The 21,292-nt window shown below is 44.2% G+C and overlaps 1 protein-coding gene across 21 annotated transcripts in view; it reads right to left on the bottom strand.

The window, feature by feature from the left end:
- Window positions 1–21,292, bottom strand: part of LOC129851277 (baculoviral IAP repeat-containing protein 6-like) — a 143,749-nt gene that overhangs the window by 113,936 nt on the left and 8,521 nt on the right. For 17 of the 21 annotated variants that reach the window (XM_055917720.1, XM_055917776.1, XM_055917814.1 and 14 more), the window contains exons 3-10: window positions 15,808–15,945; window positions 5,420–5,613; window positions 5,128–5,248; window positions 4,751–4,833; window positions 2,899–3,121; window positions 2,521–2,687; window positions 2,353–2,411; window positions 734–2,245 (exon numbers count right to left, since the gene is read on the bottom strand). In XM_055917720.1, the coding sequence (XP_055773695.1) occupies window positions 734–2,245; window positions 2,353–2,411; window positions 2,521–2,687; window positions 2,899–3,121; window positions 4,751–4,833; window positions 5,128–5,248; window positions 5,420–5,613; window positions 15,808–15,945 (2,497 nt within the window). The remainder of the gene's footprint in view (window positions 1–733; window positions 2,246–2,352; window positions 2,412–2,520; window positions 2,688–2,898; window positions 3,122–4,750; window positions 4,834–5,127; window positions 5,249–5,419; window positions 5,614–15,807; window positions 15,946–21,292) is intronic. The other 4 variants (XM_055917730.1, XM_055917767.1, XM_055917868.1 and 1 more) reach the window with 1 other exon arrangement.

Genomic DNA, 21,292 nt, shown 5'->3' on the forward strand with positions numbered 1-21,292 from the left:
CCCATCCCAACCCTAGAGCAAAATACCACCCTCCAGGACTCGCTCAATGTCAGCCGCACAGACGGCGTCGCAGGTTTCTGCGACTTGCAAAAATCGCTGAAGTTGGAGACTTTTATTTCCCTCACCAACTTTAAACATCTGCTATCTGAGCAGCTAACAGATCGCTGCAGCTGTACATAGTCCATCTGTAAACAACCCACCCAATTTACCTACCTCATCCCCTTACTGTTTTGATTTATTTATTTTTCTGCTCTTTTGCACACCAGTATCTCTACTTGCTCATGATCATCAGATGATTTATCACTCCAGTGTTAATCTGCTAAATTGTAATTATTCGCTCCTATGGCCTATTTATTGCCTACCTCATGCCTTTTGCACACAATGTATATAGACTCATTTTGTTTTTTTCCTACTGTGTTATTGACTTGTTTATTGTTTACTCCATGTGTAACTGTGTTGTTGTCTGTTCACACTGCTATGCTTTATCTTGGCCAGGTCGCAGTTGTAAATGAGAACTTGTTCTCAACTAGCCTACCTGGTTAAATAAAGGTGAAATAAAAAAGGTTACTTTTCTGCAGTCGTTTTCATTGTTGTATCATACATACTAAACACATATCCAGCTGTTGTGAGATACATTACAACTATTACAAACTGTAAAACATGATCTGCACCATTAAAACCTGGCGAATCTAAGAAGAGATATTTGTAGCCTAGATTGTGGAGCCGTCCTCACCTTTAGTGCAAGCGCAAAGGCGGTCAGTCCCGGAGCAGTAGGTGACTGCGACGAAAGGGTCAATCTCATCCACTATCCCGTCCTTCTTGGGCGGCTCCACTTTGGCCAGGACCTCCAAAGTGGACAGGTCCAGGATCATGATGTACCCTGCCTGAGTGGTGACCACCAGGTGGCCCAGTCCGACCACGTCCGCCTGCTTCACCTTGGTGCTGCTGGGAGCAGCTGTGCTGCTAGTACCAGTCCCTGGCCCACAACCAGAGCCGTTTTTAAGCCCACGCCGATGCGTCTCCTCCGGGGCCTCCTCGCTGTCGTCCTCCCTCCCGTCCAGCACATCTGGCGGGAGCAGGATGAGGGAGGTGACGGCGTCCCGGGGGTCTCTGATGTGCTGCACCTTGACAGGTTCCTCCTCCAGAGTGACAATGCGGGTGGAGTAGTTGAGCTTGTAGAGGGCCAGATAGCCCCCACCGCCACAGCCTCCCAGGGGCCTGGACGGCTGTTGTCGCTGGTCAGGGGGGGGCAGGATGAGTGGGGTCTGAGGGGGAGAGGCGGAGGGAAGGGCCTCGTGGCCGTTGGCCAGTGTGGGCAGGGGCTGGAGCTCTCCCTTACGGCGGCTGCAGAGGGCTGAGTGGAGGCGGTTAAGGTTGTTGAGGGCCTCCACCTGGTTGATGGCGCTGAGAGACTCCACGGAGCATGGCTGTAGCCCCACCAGCAAGTGCACGCCGTCTGAACAGGGCGTGATGGAGTCCACGTAGAGGTTCTCCTCTTCCAGCTGCTTGGGCAGCCGCAGGCACTGCACCAGGGCTCCGGGCCGCGGCGCCAGCGAGCTCCACTTGTCCCCGTCCAGGGCGGCTAGGTTTGCGGCAGCGTCTGCAAACTGCTGGATGTAGGTGATGGGCGGGTCCTGGAGCAGCAGCTGCTCGTGAGTGTCGAACTCCATCTCGATGATCTGCGGCACGGAGAAGCCCTCCTCATGTAGCCCCTTGCTCATCAGATTGTTCATCTGGGCAAACACTTTGCCCGACGACTTCTCGTCCGACTCCTTGATGCTGTAGAGCAAGAGCACAGGCATAGTCCTGCGCACGGCAGGAGCGGCTGGGTTTGGCGAGCCCAGCTCCATGGGAGGTGGATTGCAGGTCTCCATCTCCACAGGGCCCTGGTCAGGCACGGCATGGGGGAGCTCGGGGCCCTGAGTCCTGAGGGGGCCGTCCATGGTGCGGCGGGCGGAGGGGGGTGGGGCGGCAAGCGGGGAGCCGGCGGAAGAGCGGTAGCTGAGCAGGCCTCCAGCCAAAAGGCAGGGGAAGGGAATGTTGTGGTGCTCCGCGGGCTTCTCCTTGGCCTTGTCGGCCTTGACCTGGGCCAGGGAAGGGTTGGCCCCCAGCTCCTCCAGGTCCTTGACGGTGTCCTCTAGCACGCTGGCTACCACCTCCCACTGGAGCTTCTCTGGCTGCTGAAGGAGGCTGAGTGCCGTCACGCCCAAGCTCACCTCCATGCTCTCCCTCTGGGATGGGTGGCCTGGGAACAGAAGAGGGGACAAAAATAAAATGCGATAGCTCAACTCACGGATACCTAGAAAGTCTACAGAGCGAAAGAGTAACAAGATTTGAAGAGCGGCTTCATACCGGTCACCGACTCTGATCTGGAATGCTCTTCACTGTCGGAGTCCTCCAACTGATCGTCACTGGCAGAGACAGAGACGAAAAGAAACTCACATTTCCTCTTTTACACGCACTTAACACCATTGAAACTTTCATTGACTCTGTACATAGAAAAGGTGTGTCCAGTAGTACCTGTCCCCCTCTAGTTTTGGTATGTCTGAGCAGCTGGAGGAGTCCTCTAGCCAGGCTAATGTGGGCCTCCTGGACTCCTGGGTCCCCAGGGCCAGCTCGCTCCCAGACAGAATCAGCTGTCGCAGGATCGCCGGGTCGTAGGGGTTGATTTCAAATTTCAAGTGCACCTGAGGGGAACACAAAACATCATAAATCATCAAATCACATTTACAAACGTTAGTAATATCCTTATGCGCATAGATTAATGTATTCATGCCATAAGCTGTATGCATGTCAATTAAGTCTGATGAATGGGCCCAGACATCCAGGACAAAACATGGAGGCAGACATCAACAAAACTGTACATGTTTCCCACCTAGCCGCGCTGCACAGCCTTACCTTCATGAGCTTGGACAAGTCCCAGATGCAGATCTTGCCACGCTTGGTGGCGGCTGCCAGGAAGTGTGGGCAGCTGCCGAAGCCGTAGCAGGCGATCTTATCTGAGCCATCAGGGGTGGGGAACTGTGCGGGGCTGGTGGCCAGCGTGACGGACAGGGGCACGTTCTGGGTGTGCTCACCCTTCACAAATGGACAGTTGGGGGAATGTCGCTCGTGCTCAGACCTGACGGGAAGGCCGGGGCGTGATCATTATGTTGAGAGGTAGATAAATGTGCGATCTGAAGGTTGTGGTGTGTGTGTGTGTGTACAGTGGATTCTGAAATATATTAAGACTCATTCACTTTTTCCACATTTTGTTATGTCACAGCCTTATTCTAAAATGTATTAAAATAATGACAGAGCGAAAACAGGTTTAGAAATGTTCGCAAATGTATTAAAAAATAAAAACAGAAATACCATATTTACTTAAGTATTCACACCCTTTGCTACGAGACTCGAAATTGAACTCAGGTTTCCATTGGAGAAACATCTCAAGGATGATCAACTTGATTGGAGTCCACCTGTGGTCAATTCAATTAATTTGGACATGATTTGCCAAGGCACACACCTGTCTATATAAGGTCTCACAGTTGACGGTGCATGTCAGAGCAAAAACAAATTCATGAGGTCAAAGGAATTGTCCGTAGAGCTCCGAGACAGGATTGTGTCGAGGCACAGATCTAGAGAAGTGTACCAAAACATTTCTACAGCATTGAAGGTCCAAGAACAGTGGCTTCCATCAATCTTAAATGGAAGAAGTTTGGAACCACCAAGAGTCTTGCTAGAGCTGGCCACCCAGCCAAACTGAGTAATCGGGGGAGAAGGGCCTTGGTCAGGGAGGTGACCAAGAACCAGACAGTCACTCTGACAGAGCTCCAGAGTCCCTTTGTGGAGATGAGAACCTTCCAGAAGGACAACCATCTCCGCAGCACTCCACCAATCAGGCCTTATGCTAGAGTGGCCAGACGGAAGCCACTCCTCAGTAAAAAGGCACATGACAGCTCGCTTGTAGTTTGCGGGAAAAAACACCTAAAGACTCTGACCATGAAAAACAAGATTCTCTGGTCTGATGAAACCAAGATTGAACTCTTTGGCCTAAATGCAAAGCGTCACGTCTGGAGGAAACCTGGCTTCATCCCTACGGTTAAACTTAGTGGTGGCAGCATCTAGCTGTGGGGGTGTTTTTCAGCGGCAGGGACTAGGCGGATCGAGGGAAAGATGAACGACGCAAAGTACAGAGGGATCCTTGATGAAAACCTGCTCCAGAGCGCTCAGGACCTCTGACTGGGGCGAAGGTTCACCTTCTAATAGGACAATGACCCTAAGCACACAGCCAAGACAATGCAGGAGTGGCTTCGGGACAAGCCTCAATGTCCTTGAGTGGCCCAGCCAGAGGCCGGACTTGAATCTGATCGAACATCTCTGGAGAGACCTGAAAATAGTTGTGCTGTGATGCTCCCCATCCAACCTGACAGGGCGTGAGAGGAATGGGAGAAACTCCCCAAATACAGGTGTGCCAAGCTTGAAGCATCATACCCAAGATGACAAGGCTGTCATCGCTGACAAAGGTGCTTCAACAAAGTACTGCATAAAGGGTCTGAATACTTACTTAAAATGTGATTAAAAAATATATATATATATATATACATTTGCAACAACAAAATGTTTTAGCTTTGTCATTATAGGGTATTGGGTGTAGATTGATGAGGATTGTTTTTTAAAATCTATTTTAGAATAAGGCTGTAATGTAACAATGTGTGGAATAAGTCAAGGGGTCTGACTACTTTCAAAATGCACAGTATGTGTCACTCACCATGGTTCATCTGTGGGCTCCCAACACACTAGGCAGACACTGCATGTGAAACACATGGCCCTGTCATCACCGGTGGAAGCAGGCTGCAGAGGGAACGAAGAGAGAGAAGGCATTTCCAAACAGTGAGAAACTCCAAGTCAAGTACCATGAGGCTCAGCAATCCGCAATAAAAACCAACTAGTCTATTACACTTTATATACAGCAATAAATATATTTTATACTGCGTCAGCAATAGTGTGCCATACAGCAACGTGTCTATCAAACAGCATGCAAACTAGTGTGCATGCATGATAAACATGTAATTGGAGGATGAAATAGTAAATAAATGAATATGTAAGCATTAGAGACATAGAGGTGATGGGAGATGGTGTCCTTACACTGCCTACCTGGTGGTAAAATCCTGCTTGGGCCATAGGGTCAGGCTGTGCCCACCTGTACCCGGCGTGGGGCCATGACATGAACGTTTCTCTCCTATTGGCCTCACTGTACATTAATGATCTGAAAGACAGACAGACAGCAAGAGTCAACACCTTATTAATTCAGAAATGACGGCAAAACATAATTAACAAAACACATCAAATTGGTAATGGAGAGATAAAAGTTAATTCGGTGATTTTCCCACCTCTGTGGTGCACGGTCAGGTTTGCCATGGTTTAAGGTTCTACTCACCTATCTACAGAGCGCCCTGGGCCCACCCCCAGCTCAGGCCGTGCGCTTGGTAAGAGGTAGGAGAGTCTGTCCATGATGAACGAGGCCACAGACAAGGCAGCGACATTCTGGTTTATCTTCTTCAGCTCATTCACGATGGCACTGGCGACCAACTTTAGCACATGGTGTGGAAGATGGAACGTCACTGTTGCCCACTGGAGAGAGAGCGACAGACCGCGTTAGGGAAGGAGAGAGAAGGGTGTCCCTTCCGTGTGTCATTTTAGTAATACTGCATCCCTTCCCTGCTGGTACAGCAGATAAAAGTATACAACCAGGGTTCGCCCAAATTCACATATATTATACAATGTATGCCATTCTGTCAGGAGTCACTGGGAAAGTGAAAAGGCAAATCCATCAAGCTGGTTGTTACAGCAGTGTGAGTTGGGATCCGGCCAAGGAAGAGATGCCTGATGTTAGGCAAACTGCAAATATCAGGCCTTGGTCCTGCAGTGGATTTGCAAGGGGAGTGTATTTATTTTGATACAGATGGATGGGGGGGGGGGGGGGGGGGCAGCTATAGCAAGCTAAAGCAGTGGGTGCTAAATGAAATGGGGCAATAAAATTATCTTGATGTAACAGAGTGCAGGTTGGCACTGACGGCCAGTAGAGTGGATTATTCTGCCCTGGTTCTCAGCAATGGAACCAGGGCTAAAACACGTGCATGAGTAAAAACCTGTGAGAGTCATGTGTTGGGTCACTCACTGGTTATAGAACAACATATACTGTTACAGACATCCCTTTTAAATAAGACTGAACAAGTAGGTCACCCAGTCCTGTGTGAGTGAGGCAGGGCTGTTCCAGACAACAACAAAAAAGATCTTGGTCGACCTGTTCTTTAGTCCAATCGATTGGTCGAAATGTTTTAACATATTTTTCCATATATAGACACTTACGTGTTTTAAATCAAAATCAACTATATATATTTTTTTACTTTACTTTAACTAGGCAAGTCAGTTAAGAACAAATTCTTATTTACAGTAACGGCCTACCGGGGAACCGTGGGTAAACTGCATTGTTCAGGGGCAGAACGACAGATTTTTACCTTGGCAGCTTGGGGATTCGATCTAGCAACCTTTCGGTTACTGGCCCAACGGCAGGTATCCACTAGGCTACCTGCCGCCCAAAATATATGCACTGAGCTTGTCTAATGCTTTAAGAGCTCTGTTAGATTAAATAATTAAGACAAGTGACTAGAGGGAGTCCGACCGCAATTGATTTGATTGTGCCTGGCTCAAACTTGCTGCGCCGTGGAAAAAAAGAAGACAAATTAAATAAAAAGACCAGCACCCGTTGTCTCCTCCCTGCTGCAGCGACCACCACAAAACAGTGTTTATCGCGCTGTCCGTGTTGCTGTAGCAGCAATATAATTACAGCCATTTCCGACTAAAAAGTTGTTTCCGAAATCCCTCTTGTTTAGGAAAAACATTCCCTATTCCCTCAATAATCCTTGCTCTCTTTACATGACATGTACACGTCGCATGCACGTGACCAATAGGGCCTGTCCTATAGCATATCATAATCACATCAATAAATTGGTTACAACAAACTCCAACACTGAAATAGAAACTCAAAAACGGGGGAATGTTCACTGGTTGCTCAGGAGGTAAAGGGGAAGTCACATGTGTGGAATAAATTTGACTCGTTGTGGAAAATACTGCAGATCAAGGTAAGGAGCAAGCCCTGCGTGCATATTGTGTGTGCCAAACCGATGCTGTTAATTTATAATCATTTCCAACAATTTGGAACAATATAAACACTAGATAAATTAAGCGTAGAGTGTTGTAACAATTCAATTATTTTTGTAAATCCTTTATTACAGCAAAGACTAAAAACAGTCACATGCATTTGTGAATGCAATTACCGAAATGGAATGGTCAATTTATATAGTTTAAGCTAATTATTCAATGGTCGCTTTGTTATTTTAATTTAAAATGCTTGATTGCATTTCACATCATTAATGACTCGTATGCTGTGTGATGACATGAACTAATTAATGACTGACACAGTAGCCTATATAAGTATTGACATATATGCCTAAATAAGTTACGGTATTTAGACTAAAAGAGGATGTGCTCTTAGGTCTACAGTTTGATGGTGGTTATACAAGGCTGCTATACTAAGCCTACTAATGCAATTACTTATTATAATGATAATAACAAAAAGGAGATCAAGAAAGAGGGTTATTATTATTATTATGGATGCGTGATATATCGGTGAACATATCGGAATCGGACGATATTAGCTAAAAATACCAACATCGGCCCGATGTCTAGTTTAACGCCGATGTGAAAATCCGATGTCAAAGCTGATGTGCTTTATCTATATAACGTAGGTACATGACGTAATTGCGCCACGAAAAAGTTTGCGCTACACGTGCAACACAGCATTCCTAAACGAGCCCACAATGTCTACTGAGTGGCTCGAGCAGTCAAGCCGAGCAGTCATTTGAAAGAGTAATAACATTTCAGCGAGACAACTCAAAAGACGACATCCATTAATGCCAAGATAATGGAATTCCTTGCCCTTGACAATCAACCGTTCTCTGTCGTGGGTGATGTTGACTTTCGCGACTGGTCGAGCACCGGTACACACTACCAAGTGCGCTATTTTTCAGATGTTGCCCTACCGGAGTTACACAGTAATAGCGTCACTGCTATTAGCTTCCCGACTGACATTTGGAACAGCGATATCAGCCCCATGAGCATGCCGAGTCTGACAGCACAGTGGGTTGACAAGGATTTTGTACTGAGGAAAGTAGTATTGCATGCTCATGAATGTACTGGTTGTCATACCGCTGCTGCCATTTCAACGGCATTTGAGAACATGTTTAAAACATGAACACACTAGCTAGCTCCATTCGAACTGACTCGATAAATAAGCTCATCAACTGCGCCTGCAGCAGACGCGATACCCTCTGTCATGGCATTGAAACGCCTGCTCAACAAAAACTGCCGACAGGCTGTGAACAGGCAATTGGGTGGCATTCTCACTTTACTGTGTCGTACTAAGCATCGAGCATGGTTGCAAGGACCACTACTTCGATGCAGACAAGAAACAGGGTTTACGCGAAATGTTATACACAGCTGGACAAGATGGAAATGGACATAGTGACCGTGCGCACCGAGGAAGAGAGGCCACGGACAGACAGAGTTGAAACTTCACTGCTTGACATGCATGATGAAATCCGGGTTGAGAATGAAACGACTGAACAAATGAACGAAACAGCATAGCAAGTAAGTGAAGGAAAGGTTTTGATTATGTTTTACTGGTAATGGGGACATGTAAATGCCAAAAACAACGCTGGACCAATTGTGCGCTGCCCTATGGGACTCCCAATCACAGCCGAATGTGACAACGTGCCTGGATTGGAACCAGAGACTGTAGTAACGCCTCTTGCACTGAGATGCAGTGCCTTAGACCGCTGCGTACGTGTGTGTTAACTATTTAACTGTACTAGAATGTTGAAAAGGCCACTTAAATTGTAAATATCTGTATCGTTTGTTTTGGGACAAGGAAAATAAATGGATATCGGCCAAAAATGTCATATCAGTGCATCACTATATAGACTGCTCAAAAAAATAAAGGGAACACTAAAATAACACATCCTAGATCTGAATGAATGAAATACTCTTATTAAATACTTTTTTCTTTACATAGTTGAATGTGCTGACAACAAAATCACACAAAAATTATCAATGGAAATCAAATTTATCAGCCCATGGAGGTCTGGATTTGGAGTCACACTCAAAATTAAAGTGGAAAACTACACTACAGGCTGATCCAACTTTGATGTAATGTCCTTAAAACAAGTCAAAATGAGGCTCAGTAGTGTGTGTGGCCTCCACGTGCCTGTATGACCTCCCTACAACGCCTGGGCATGCTCCTGATGGGGTGGCGGATGGTCTCCTGAGGGATCTCCTCCCAGACCTGGACTAAAGCATCCGCCAACTCCTGGACAGTCTGTGGTGCAACATGGCGTTGGTGGATGGAGCGAGACATGATGTCCCAGATGTGCTCAATTGGATTCAGGTCTGGGGAACTGGCGGGCCAGTCCATAGCATCAATGCCTTCCTCTTGCAGGAACTGCTGACACACTCCAGCCACATGAGGTCTAGCATTGTCTTGCATTAGGAGGAACCCAGGGCCAACCGCACCAGTATATGGTCTCACAAGGGGTCTGAGGATCTCATCTCGGTACCTAATGGCAGTCAGGCTACCTCTGGCTAGCACATGGAGGGCTGTGCGGCCCCCCAAAGAAATGCCACCCCACACTATGACTGACCCACCGCCAAACCGGTCATGCTGGAGGATGTTGCAGGCAGCAGAACGTTCTCCACGGCGTCTCCAGACTCTGTCACGACTGTCACGTGCTCAGTGTGAACCTGCTTTCATCTGTGAAGAGCACAGGGCGCCAGTGGCGAATTTGCCAATCTTGGTGTTCTCTGGCAAATGCCAAACGTCCTGCACGGTGTTGGGCTGTAAGCACAACCCCCACCTGTGGACGTCGGGCCCTCATACCACCCTCATGGAGTCTGTTTCTGACCGTTTGAGCAGACACATGCACATTTGTGGCCTGCTGGAGGTCATTTTGCAGGGCTCTGGCAGTGCTCCTCCTTGCACAAAGGCGGAGGTAGCGGTCCTGCTGCTGGGTTGTTGCCCTCCTACGGCCTCCTCCACGTCTCCTGATGTACTGACCTGTCTCCTGGTAGCGCCTCCATGCTCTGGACACTACGCTGACAGACACAGCAAACCTTCTTGCCACAGCTCGCATTGATGTGCCATCCTGGATGAGCTGCACTACCTGAGCCACTTGTGTGGGTTGTAGACTCCGTCTCATGCTACCACTAGAGTGAAAGCACCGCCAGCATTCAAAAGTGACTAAAACATCAGCCAGGAAGCATAGGAACTGAGAAGTGGTCTGTGGTCACCACCTGCAGAACCACTCCTTTATTGGAGGTGTCTTGCTACTTGCCTATAATTTCCACCTTTTGTCTATTCCATTTGCACAACAGCATGTGAAATGTATTGTCAATCAGTGTTGCTTCCTAAGTGGACAGTTTGATTTCACAGAAGTGTGATTGACTTGGAGTTACATTGTGTTGTTTAAGTGTTCCCTTTATTTTTTGGAGCAGTGTATATAAATGTGACAATTTGGAAGAGTGTAAACACTAAATAAATCGAATCCATTTTTTTTTTAAAGTAATACCAGAGGCACTGTTCTAATGAAAAATGTATTAGAGCATAGCAAATATAAAAACAGCAGCCGAATTTGGGAAATTGTTTATCTGACGTGGTTGCATGAGGCTTGGAGTTCATGGAATCAGTAGGCTATTAAACAAATACTGAAACAGGCAACACAAGCAGGATCTGTCTTATTTCTCATGATACAGTACATATGGATGATTTATAAAGCCAGGCACATTTAACAGTTAGGCTTTTGATTATAGACCTACTTAAGTTGTGGTTCCCTCTCGCCTCACTTTTCTTAGACAATAAGACAAGGGCTGTTTTCGCATCTCTTCATTCTGCTGCTGCCTTCGCATTGTTCTCAACACCAACATGCTGGTTAACTTTGCTATTATGCACATTGCAACAAGGTGTAGGACAAGGCGCCAATCACAGCACACGGATGTTTCAGAACCGTGGACAGCAACGGCTATATTTTTTGGTTTGTTTGCTGCTTCTCAACTAACGAAATCTTGATCGACCAACAGCCTATCGACCCTCACAAAAATGTAACATTTTTTAAATAAAAATAAAGAATCAACCAGTCATCTGAATGGGGTTAGGTCTAGAGTGAGAGCATAATCTCTCTACATAAAAAGTGTCTAAATATCTTTGGAGCATGAGCATAAGGGCGGATGTTGTTCTGCATGGCAGGAAAACAACGGCATACAAGGGTAAGGCAGAGGACAATGCTGAGACGGAAGTGCATTCATATACTTCAAGATATTCTACAGATATTGCATTTGAGACATTGAGCGTCACACTTTGGGAAACCTTTAAATTTTTGTAATTTTGCAAACGATCTTACCCAGTATTACTAACAGTAGCAATTCGGGTTCAGTGCCTTGCGCTATTGAGTAGCTTGGATGAAGGGTGCACAGAGGTGCCCAGAGTAAACGGCCTGCTCCTCAGTCATAGTTGCTAATATATGCATATTATTAGTAGTATTGGATAGAAAACACTCTGAAGTTTCTAAAACTGTTTGAATTATGTCTGTGAGTATAACAGAACTCATATGGCAGGCAAAAACCTGAGAAGAAATCCAACCAGGAAGTGATAAATCTGAGGTTGGTCGATTTTCAACTCATCGCCTATTGACTGGCAGAGAGCCAGGTACTGGTCACGCGCATTCCACATGATATCGACTTGCGTTCCATTACTTCTATAGACACAAAGGAATTCTCCGGTTGGAACGTTATTGAATATTTATGATAACAACATCCTAAAGATTGATTATATACATAGTTTGACGAGTTTATTTGACCTGTAATATAACTTTTTTAAGTTTTCGTCCGACGTTCGGCTGGACCTGCACAAGCGTTTGGATTTGTGTACTAAACGTGCTAACAAAAGTAGCTACTTGGACATAAATGATGGACATTACGAACATTTCTTATGGAAGTGGGAGTCCTGGGAGTGCATTCCGACGAAGATCAGCAAAGGTAAGTGAAGATTTATAATGCTTTTTATGAGTTTTGTTGACTGCACAATTTGGCAGGTATGGCTTCCTTTTGTGGCTGAACGCTGTTCTCAGATTATTGAATATTGTGCTTTTGCCGTAAAGATGTTTGAAATCTGACACAGCGGTTGCATTAAGAACAAGTGTATCTTTAATTCTATGTAAAGCATGTATCTTTCATCAAAGTTTATGATGAGTATTTATGTTATTTGACGTGGCTCTCTGCAATTTCTCCGGATATTTTGGAGGCATTTCTGAACATGGCGCCAATGTAAACTGAGGTTTTTGGATATAAATATGAACTTAATCGAACAAAACATAAATGTATAGTGTAACATGAAGTCCTATGAGTGTCATCTGATGAAGATCATCAAAGGTTATTGATTCATTTTATCTCTATTTCTGCTTTTTATGACTCCTGTCTTTGGCTGGAAAAATAGCTGTGTTTTTCTGTGATTTTGCGGTGACCTAACATAATCGTTTGTGGTGCTTTCGCTGTAAAGCCTATTTTAAATCTGACACTGTGGTGTGATTAACAAGAAGATTAACTTTAAAATGGTATAAGATACATGTATGTTTGAGGAATTTCAATTATGAGATTTCTGTTTGAATTTGGCGCCCTGCACTTTCACTGGCTGTTGTCATATCATCCCATTAAAAGGATTGGAGCCATAAGCTGTTAAGCCTCACAACCTAGCCCAGCCAGTTAAGTTATTTTACATAGGTCTAGGCTCCGAAGAAAGACTCCAATTAAGCCCTCTTGTTGTTTGTAAAGTCAAATTAAAATTAAGTTGAAATTAATTGCTCGACTGGTGTAGGCTTTCTCCATCTGTTGGTGTGCAACACTTGCATAACAAGCTATATTTTCAGCAACAGCCACTGTTCTCCTCCTATTGATTGCGCTGCGGTTGCTGCTAGTTGTTTTTTAAATTGAACCTTTATTTAACTAGGCAAGTCAGGTAAGAACAAATTCTTATTTACAATGATGGCCTACCACGGCCAAACCCGGATGACGCTGGGCCAATTGTGCGCCGCCTTATGGCACTCCCAATCACGGTCGGCTGTGATACAGCCTGAATTCGAACCAGGGACTGTAGTAAAGCCTCTTGCACCACTTGGGAGGTATGACATACATACAAACATATACAGTTGAAGTCAGAACTTTGCATACACTTAAAACTTTTCATTAAAACTAGTTTTTCAACCACTCCACACATTTCTTGTTAACAAACTATAGTTTTGGCAAGTCGGTTAGGACATCTACTTTGTGCATGACACAAGTAATTTTTCCAACAATTGTTTACAGACAGATTATTTCACTGTATCACAATTCCAGTGGGTCAGAAGTTAACATACACTAAGTTGACTGTGTCTTTAAACAGCTTGGAGAATTCCATAAAATGATGTCATGGCTTTAGAAGCTTCTGATAGGCTAATTGACATCATTTGAGACAATTGGAGGTGTATCTGTGGATGTGTTTCAAGGCCTACCTTCAAACGCAGTGCCTCTTTGCTTGACATCATGGGAAAATCAAAAGACAATCAGCAAAGACCTCAGAAAAAAAAATCTGAGCCTCCACAAGTCTGGTTCATCCTTGGGAGCAATGTCCAAACGCCTAAAGGTAACACATCTGTATAAACAATAGTACCCAAGTATAAACACCATGGGACCACGCAGCCATCATACCGCTCAGGAAGGAGACACGTTCTGTCTCCTAGAGATGAACGTACTTCGTTGCAAAAAGTGCAAATCAACCCCAGAACAGCAGCAAAGGACCTTGTGAAAATGTTGGAGGAAACAGGTACAAAAGTATATCCACAGTAAAACGAGTCATATATCGACATAACCTGAAAGGCCGCTCAGGAAGGAAGAAGCCACTGCTCCAAAACCCCCATAAAAAAAGCCAGACTTCGGTTTGCAACTGCACATAGGGACAAAGATTGAGAAATGTCCTCTGGTCTGATGAAACAAAAATAGAACTGTTGGCAAAAATTACCATTGTTATGTTTGGAGTAAAAAGGGGGAGGCTTGCAAGCCAAAGAACACCATCCCAACCGTGAAGCACGGGGGTGGCAGCATCATGTTGTGGGGGTGCTTTGCTGCAGGAGGGACTGGTGCACTTCACAAAATAGATGGCATCATGATGTAGGAAAATGATGTGGATATACTGAAGCAACATCTCAAGACATCAGTCAGGAAGTTAAAGCTTGGTCGCAAATGGGTCTTCCAAATGGACTATGACCCCAAGCATACTTCCAAAGTTGTGGCAAAATGGCTTAAGGACAACAAAGTCAAGGTATTGGAGTGGCCATCACAAAGCCCTGACCTCAATCGTATAGAAAATTTGTGGGTAGAACTGAAAAAGCGTGTGCGAGCAAAGAGGCCTACAAACCTGACTCAGTTACACCAGCTCTGTCAGGAGGAATGGGCCAAAATTCACCCAACTTATTGTGGGAAGCTTGTGGAAGGCTACCCGAAACGTTTGACCCAAGTTAAATAATTTAAAGGCAATGCTACCAAATACTAATTGAGTGTATGTAAACTTTTGACCCACTGGGAATGTGATGAAAGAAATAAAAAACTGAATGAATAATCCTCTACTATTTTAACATTTCACATTCTTAAAATTAACTAAAACAGGGAATTTTTACTAAGATTAAATGTCAGGAATTTCAAAAAACTGAGTTTAAATGCATTTGGCTAAGGTGTATGTAAACTTCCGACTTCAACTGTATACATACACACATTATTATATATATTTTTCTGAGAACATTAACTGTGTGTCGGTAGAAGTGGAAAGATGGATACAAATGATTTGTAGCAAGTTGGGGGGGGGGGTTTCACATCTAGCTCAAGTTGTGGAGGGGGGGGTTCAAACCTATTTTCTCCACAAGTCAATATGATGGAAACGTCTTGTGGGGAAATGCTTATATTGCTTTTACGCAGATTTGTATATAATTTTTTTATATTCACGAAAATCTGTCGCCAAATTAGATGAAAGCTGATCGGGTGACATTATGAGTGGGCGGAGAAATACAGCTTCACTATCCATTCAGAGCAACAGAATCAACGTAGGCTTACAGCATGCCCTTCTCTTTAGAGACAGTTGAGTTATTTAGACCATGTAGAACCGAATGACTGACTTCAGAAAGATGCGTGTCGGTAGCCGAAAGTGACCTTTTCCAGTTACGGATCATTAAAAAAAAAAATACTCTGATCATAATCGTATCCAGAAGATTTCCCATATTCGTTATGACAACCGTTTTGTCCGACTACTCAACACACCCCTATTGCTAACAAAGATGTTAATCTCGGTCACATGAAATGACATCAAGTGTGTCTTTTAGAACAGTGTTATCCCACAAAATGCATTTTGGAAATGATATATTACATTGTCTGCTTCATTACAGTAGTTGCATGTTCAATAATATGAGAGGATAGGCTTGTTATTGTCCCGTCTTTTAAGCTATTAAAATATAATGTACCCATGCACGGTATTTTATGTTGGGCACGTCATTTTACTGTTTGGAACTAATTTAAACATTTGTTAACTGATTAATGGGGGTTGGTTAGTCGGCAGCAACATTTATCAAAATGTGCATCCTTTGTTAGTAGGAAAGTTGACACAGTTCGCACCCTCCCAGAGCGCTGAGTGTGACTCACCTTGGCCACTTTGTGATTGGCTGCAGTCTCATGTGAGGTATTCTTCAGTCCTTCTTTGAGTTGAGTGATGAAGATGTCATAGCCTTCCGTGTTGGACACATCTACCTTCTCCAGGCAGGCCGAGAGCATCTGCTGAGCCTGCAGGGAACACACACACAGATCCACACTCACCATAGGACAGAGATACAATAATTGGTTTACTGATGGAACCAACACCTTTTTACACAAGACCGTATGCCATTTGTTAACACTGACAAAAATGCAGGGTGTCGCAATTTGCTTTCAGAAATAAGCATTTTCAAAAAGACAATCAAAAAATCTGTTTCTCAAACCATTTCACCTGCATTTTCTATTGAGAGTCAACAAGGTGTCGAAAGCATTCCACAGGGACGCTGGCCCATGTTGACTCCAATGCTTCCCACAGTTGTGTCAAGTTGGCTGGATGTCCTTTGGGTGGTGGACCGTTCTTGATACACAGAGGAAACTGTTGAGCGTGAAAAACCCAGCAGCGTTGCAGTTCTTGATACACAAACCGGTACGCCTACTACCATACACCATTCAAAGGCACTGACATATTGCCTTAACCATTCACCCTCTGAATGGCACAGATTCACAAGCTATTCCTCAACTGGATTTATCAAGTGACATCAATGTAGGATCATAGCTTTCACTTGGATTCACCTGGTCAGTCTCATGGAAAGAGCAGGTGTAATTTTCATCAGGGGACAGAGAAGTGCAACGCTATTTGGCTATCAGCCACACAAGTCAATTATACTGAACTAAAATAAAACGCAACCATTTCAAAGACTTTACTGAGTTACAATTCATATAAGGAAATCAATCAGTTTAAATAAATTCATTAGGCCCTCCCTAATCTATGGATTTCACATGACCGAGAATACATATATGCATCTGTTGGTCACAGATACCTTAAAAAAAAAGGTAGGGGCGTGGATCAGAAAACCAGTCAGTCTCCGGTGTGACCACCCTTCGCCTCATGCAGCGCAACATCTCCTTCGCATAGAGTTGATCAGGCTGTTGATTGTGGCCTGTGGGATGTTGTCCCACTCCTCTTCAATGTCTATATGAAGTTGCTGGATATTGGCACTAACTGGAACACGTGGCAAGTCAAATTCAAGGATTTGAGTACTTCTTCAAGCACTAAAATGTATTTTCAAGGACCATCCATTTGTAATAGTTACTATTATGCAATTGTTTCTAGTTGCAAGCAGATGGCCGTATATTGCCACAAAAAACAACTTACTATTCATCACTACCAAGTTCTACTCAATAATACACGTTTCACTACATACATGAGTGGTAAGTCAGTACTGATGATGACCGATGTCCTTATATGAACTGTTACTCAGTAAAATCTTTGAAATTCTTGCATGTTGCGTTTATATTTTTGCTCAGTGTACATGACAATAACAATGTTGTATTATCGTCATATTTCACCATTTTAGGTCCCACATGCTTTCAACACAACATGAAAGTTAATTCTGATGGCGTAAAAGGCCCTTAGTTGACTCAAATGTTGTATTCTATACCCATTTGAAGAGAAACAAGTTATTCATGTGTTTAATAAGATGAAAGACTCTCGGGGGACCCCATTTAAGTTTTACGGAACCCCACATGGGTCCCGAACCGCAAGTTTGGGAACCACTGTATAACTAACCTCTCTCCCTGCTTGCTTCAATGCTTCCTCTCTGTATCACCTTTGCCGCAACTACAGCCTGACTCAACCCTATCTGACTCACTACTCACTGTAGAGAAAAGGTATTCTGTTATGAGAACATCTTGATTATAGCTAGCTTAATGTCAGTCAACTTCTCCTGCTGAGGTCAGGCTCCGTTCAACATTAGGTCTAACTTCATCCTTCTAGCCAGCTAGTTATAGCTAGCTACTTGGCTAACAGCCAGAACCCCTGAGCTACCTAGCTAGCGCTAGACATCTGACTGAAATATCAGCGATTTTTTTTTAAAGTTGTACACTCAAAATACGCTGTCAGGTACATCTCTGCCACTTGCCTCTGTGGGTCTGGGCTGAGGTAGTTAATTTCACCTCTCGGTATGTCGTGGGCGGAGTTCCTCGTTAGACAGAGTGGTGAGTGAATGCGCTGCTAACAAGGCAAATCCGGGGGAGCAGGCGAACATAACGAGCAAACATGAATCCACTCGTTCGCAGAGGTAGGTGCGATTAGGTCTCAGATCAAGATGCCTTCTGACCATTGTTCAACGCTGAGAATGCAATAAGTGGGTAAACAATTTAAAGAGGCAAATTAGAGCAATTTCACAAATAAAACGATGCGTCACAGGCATTTAACCTCTACTACATCCCTTAATGGGTCTAGCATAACCATTCATAAACATTAACATCCAGCCAGGCAGCTTTGAATCTATATTTCCCCAGCATTTTTACTATCGAAATGACGTTTGGTGCCTAATCAGTCAGTTCTGTACCTGAGAGAGGCAGTGTGGGCGGAATGAGCGAGCTTGCTTGGCAACCAAAGCTTGTGGAATTGTGTACAGATCCTTGCGACATGGGGCTGTGCATGATGCAGAAACATGAGGTGATGGCTGCGGATGAATGGCAAGACAATGGGCATCAGGATCTCATCGCGGTGTCTCTTGCATTTATCGATGACAATTTAAATGCACAGTGTTGTTTGTCCATAGCTTATGCCTGCCCATACCATAACACCACGGAGCACTCCGTTCACAACAATGACATCAGCAAACCGCTCGCCCACACAACGCCATACACGTGGGTCTGCGGTTGAGAGGCCGGTTGGACGTACTGCCAAATTCTCTAAAACGACATTGGAGGCAGCTTATGGTAGAGAAATGAACATTACATTCTCTGGCAACAGCTCTGGTGGACATTCCTGCATGTCAAGTGCACGCTCCCTCAAAAGGAGTGTGCACAACAGCAAAGGACCTTGTGAAGATGCTGGAGGAAACAGGTAGTAAAGTATCTATATCCACAGTAAAACAAGTCCTATATCAAGATAACCTGAAAGGCTGCTCAGCAAGGAAGAAGCCAACCGCCATTAAAAACCAAACTACGGTTTGCAAATGTACATGGGGGGGGGGGGGGGGGGGATCGTACTTTTTGGAGAAATGTCCTCTAGTCTGATGAACCAAAAATAGAACTATTTGGCCATAATGACCATCGTTATGTTTGGAGGAAAAAGGGGAAGGCTTGCAAGCCAAAGAAGACCATATCAACCGTGCAGCACCGGGGTGGCAGCATCATGTTGTTGTCCTAGCACTCTCCTTTCACGGTGCTTTGCTGCAGGAGGGACTGGTGCAATTCACAAAATAGATGGCATCATGAGGTAGGAAAACTATGTGGATATATTGAAGCAACATCAAGACATCAGGAAGTTGAATCTTGGTCGCAAATGGACAATGACCGCAAGCATACTTCCAAAGTTGTGTTAAAGTCAAGGTATTGGAGTGGCCATCACAAAGCCCTGACCTCATCCAATAGAAAATTTGTAGGCAGAACTGAAAAAGCGTGTGCGAGCAAGGAGGCCTACAACCCTGACTCAGTTACACCAGCTCTGTCAGGAGGAATGGGCCAAAATTCACCCAACGTATTGTGGGAAGCTTGTGGAAGGCTACCTGAAACATTTGATTCAAGTTAAACAATGTAAAGGCAATGTTACCAAATACTAATTGAGTGTATGTACATTTCTGACCACTGGGAATGTGATGAAAGAAATAAAAGCTGAAATAAATAATTCTCTCTACTATTTTTCTGACATTTCATATTCTTAAAATAAAGTGGTGATCATAACTAACCTAAGACAGGGAATTTTTACTAGGATTAAATGTCAGGAATTGTGAAACTGAGTGTAAATGTATTTGGCTATGGTGTATGTAAACTTCCGACTTCAACTGTATATTTCATCCGAGTGGAGAAGTGCAACTGAAGCACAAAATTACTCCTTTTACATTCATGATTTGGAGCGAAACAGAAGCAGAGCAGACAGAAGCAGAGCAGATTTTACAATGAGGAGCTATTTAGATTTGTGTTTACAACATGCAGCAAGAGTTTATGCGTTTTTAAGCAGAAAGGGAAAGACACTCGCTGTGTTTTGTAAATGCAGATATAAATGGCTTCTTCCCGCAAATCGCATAAATCATTCAAATGTGTTAGATTAAAAAAAAATCTTAAAAAAATGTGTCCTGTAAAATGTAAAACTAGAAATATGAGTGACTTTCCAGAGTATCATCTAGTAACAGAATTATCCACAGATAGCTGGCATGAAGAGGCAGTCACTACTCATTAGGGAGAGCCGCCTTGGAGTGATTGGGCAGATCAGACGAGACAAAGCAGGCAGGCAGTAATAGACTGCTGCAGAAGAGGAGAGGAACAGCCTGGGCAGATCAATAATACTTGCAGCACAAAGTATACACAGCCACACCCACACCAGGAAGCCGCCCACAGGGGTTATTAAAGGCACAATCTGTCATTTCAACCAGTCTGACCGTGCCATGTAACCACTGTCAAAGTCATAGACTGAGCTATGGATGCAAGAATTTAAGAACATTTTAAAAAACTCTTCACTCTGCAGGTGGGCCAACAGGAAGAAAAAAATGCCCCTTTCCCACCCGGTTTTCATAGCATCTTAGAATAAAACGATTTTACTAAATAAGCAACTCTTGCCCCCTTATCCCTCTCCAGTAAAACTTAGGGGCACTTGTACTGGCATGCAGCCAATATCAATACTGGGACAACTTCAGAGCATATAAATATAGAAAACATGTTATTTTATTACATAATAAACCATAATAAAATGTAATTTAGCAGACTTTTTATCCAAAGCAACTTACAGTCCTGCGAGCATACATACTATGTTTCAGTAAACCCATGGTTCAGTATGTACTGCGGTTTTGGGTTCACGGATCAGCAGAAAATGAAATTCCAACAGTTATGTAGTTAATTTTTGTGGCCCAGTTTCTGTAAAATCATTCAATGTTCCTGGCATTGTTTGTTTTGACGGGGATTGTCATATTGGGCCTCAAGTAGGTTGTTTTTAAATTTTGCATATTTTTTTCAAATAAACAAAAAACTGTTGGAAGTTGTACTCATTCCGAAATGGACCTGGGGCTTTCCCACCCGGACAAATATGAATAAATCAAATTGTTCAATATCGAGACCTTCTCCGAACGGACGACCAGTTCCATTAGGACGTTGTCGGATCCGAGTGAGGGAAGCAGCAGAAAATTAAATTTAAGCTACTTTATTCAAATCAGTGCTGATACAGCGCGAGCGAGAACAGGCGGAGGGGCCTTGCAGTGTGTGTACTGTGAGCGAGTGAAACAGGAGCAAGGGAGAGGCAGCAACCAAAGAAAACCGACTTGCGCTAGTCAACTAACGTCTAGCTTGTCATAGCTAGGTTATATATATCATCCAATATGATCACGTAGTACTTGTCTTAACTGCATCAAACCGAGAGCAGCTAGTTGGCTAA

The sequence above is a fragment of the Salvelinus fontinalis genome, chromosome 1, assembly GCF_029448725.1.
Source record: "Salvelinus fontinalis isolate EN_2023a chromosome 1, ASM2944872v1, whole genome shotgun sequence".
NCBI classification, from domain to species: Eukaryota; Metazoa; Chordata; class Actinopteri; order Salmoniformes; family Salmonidae; genus Salvelinus; species Salvelinus fontinalis.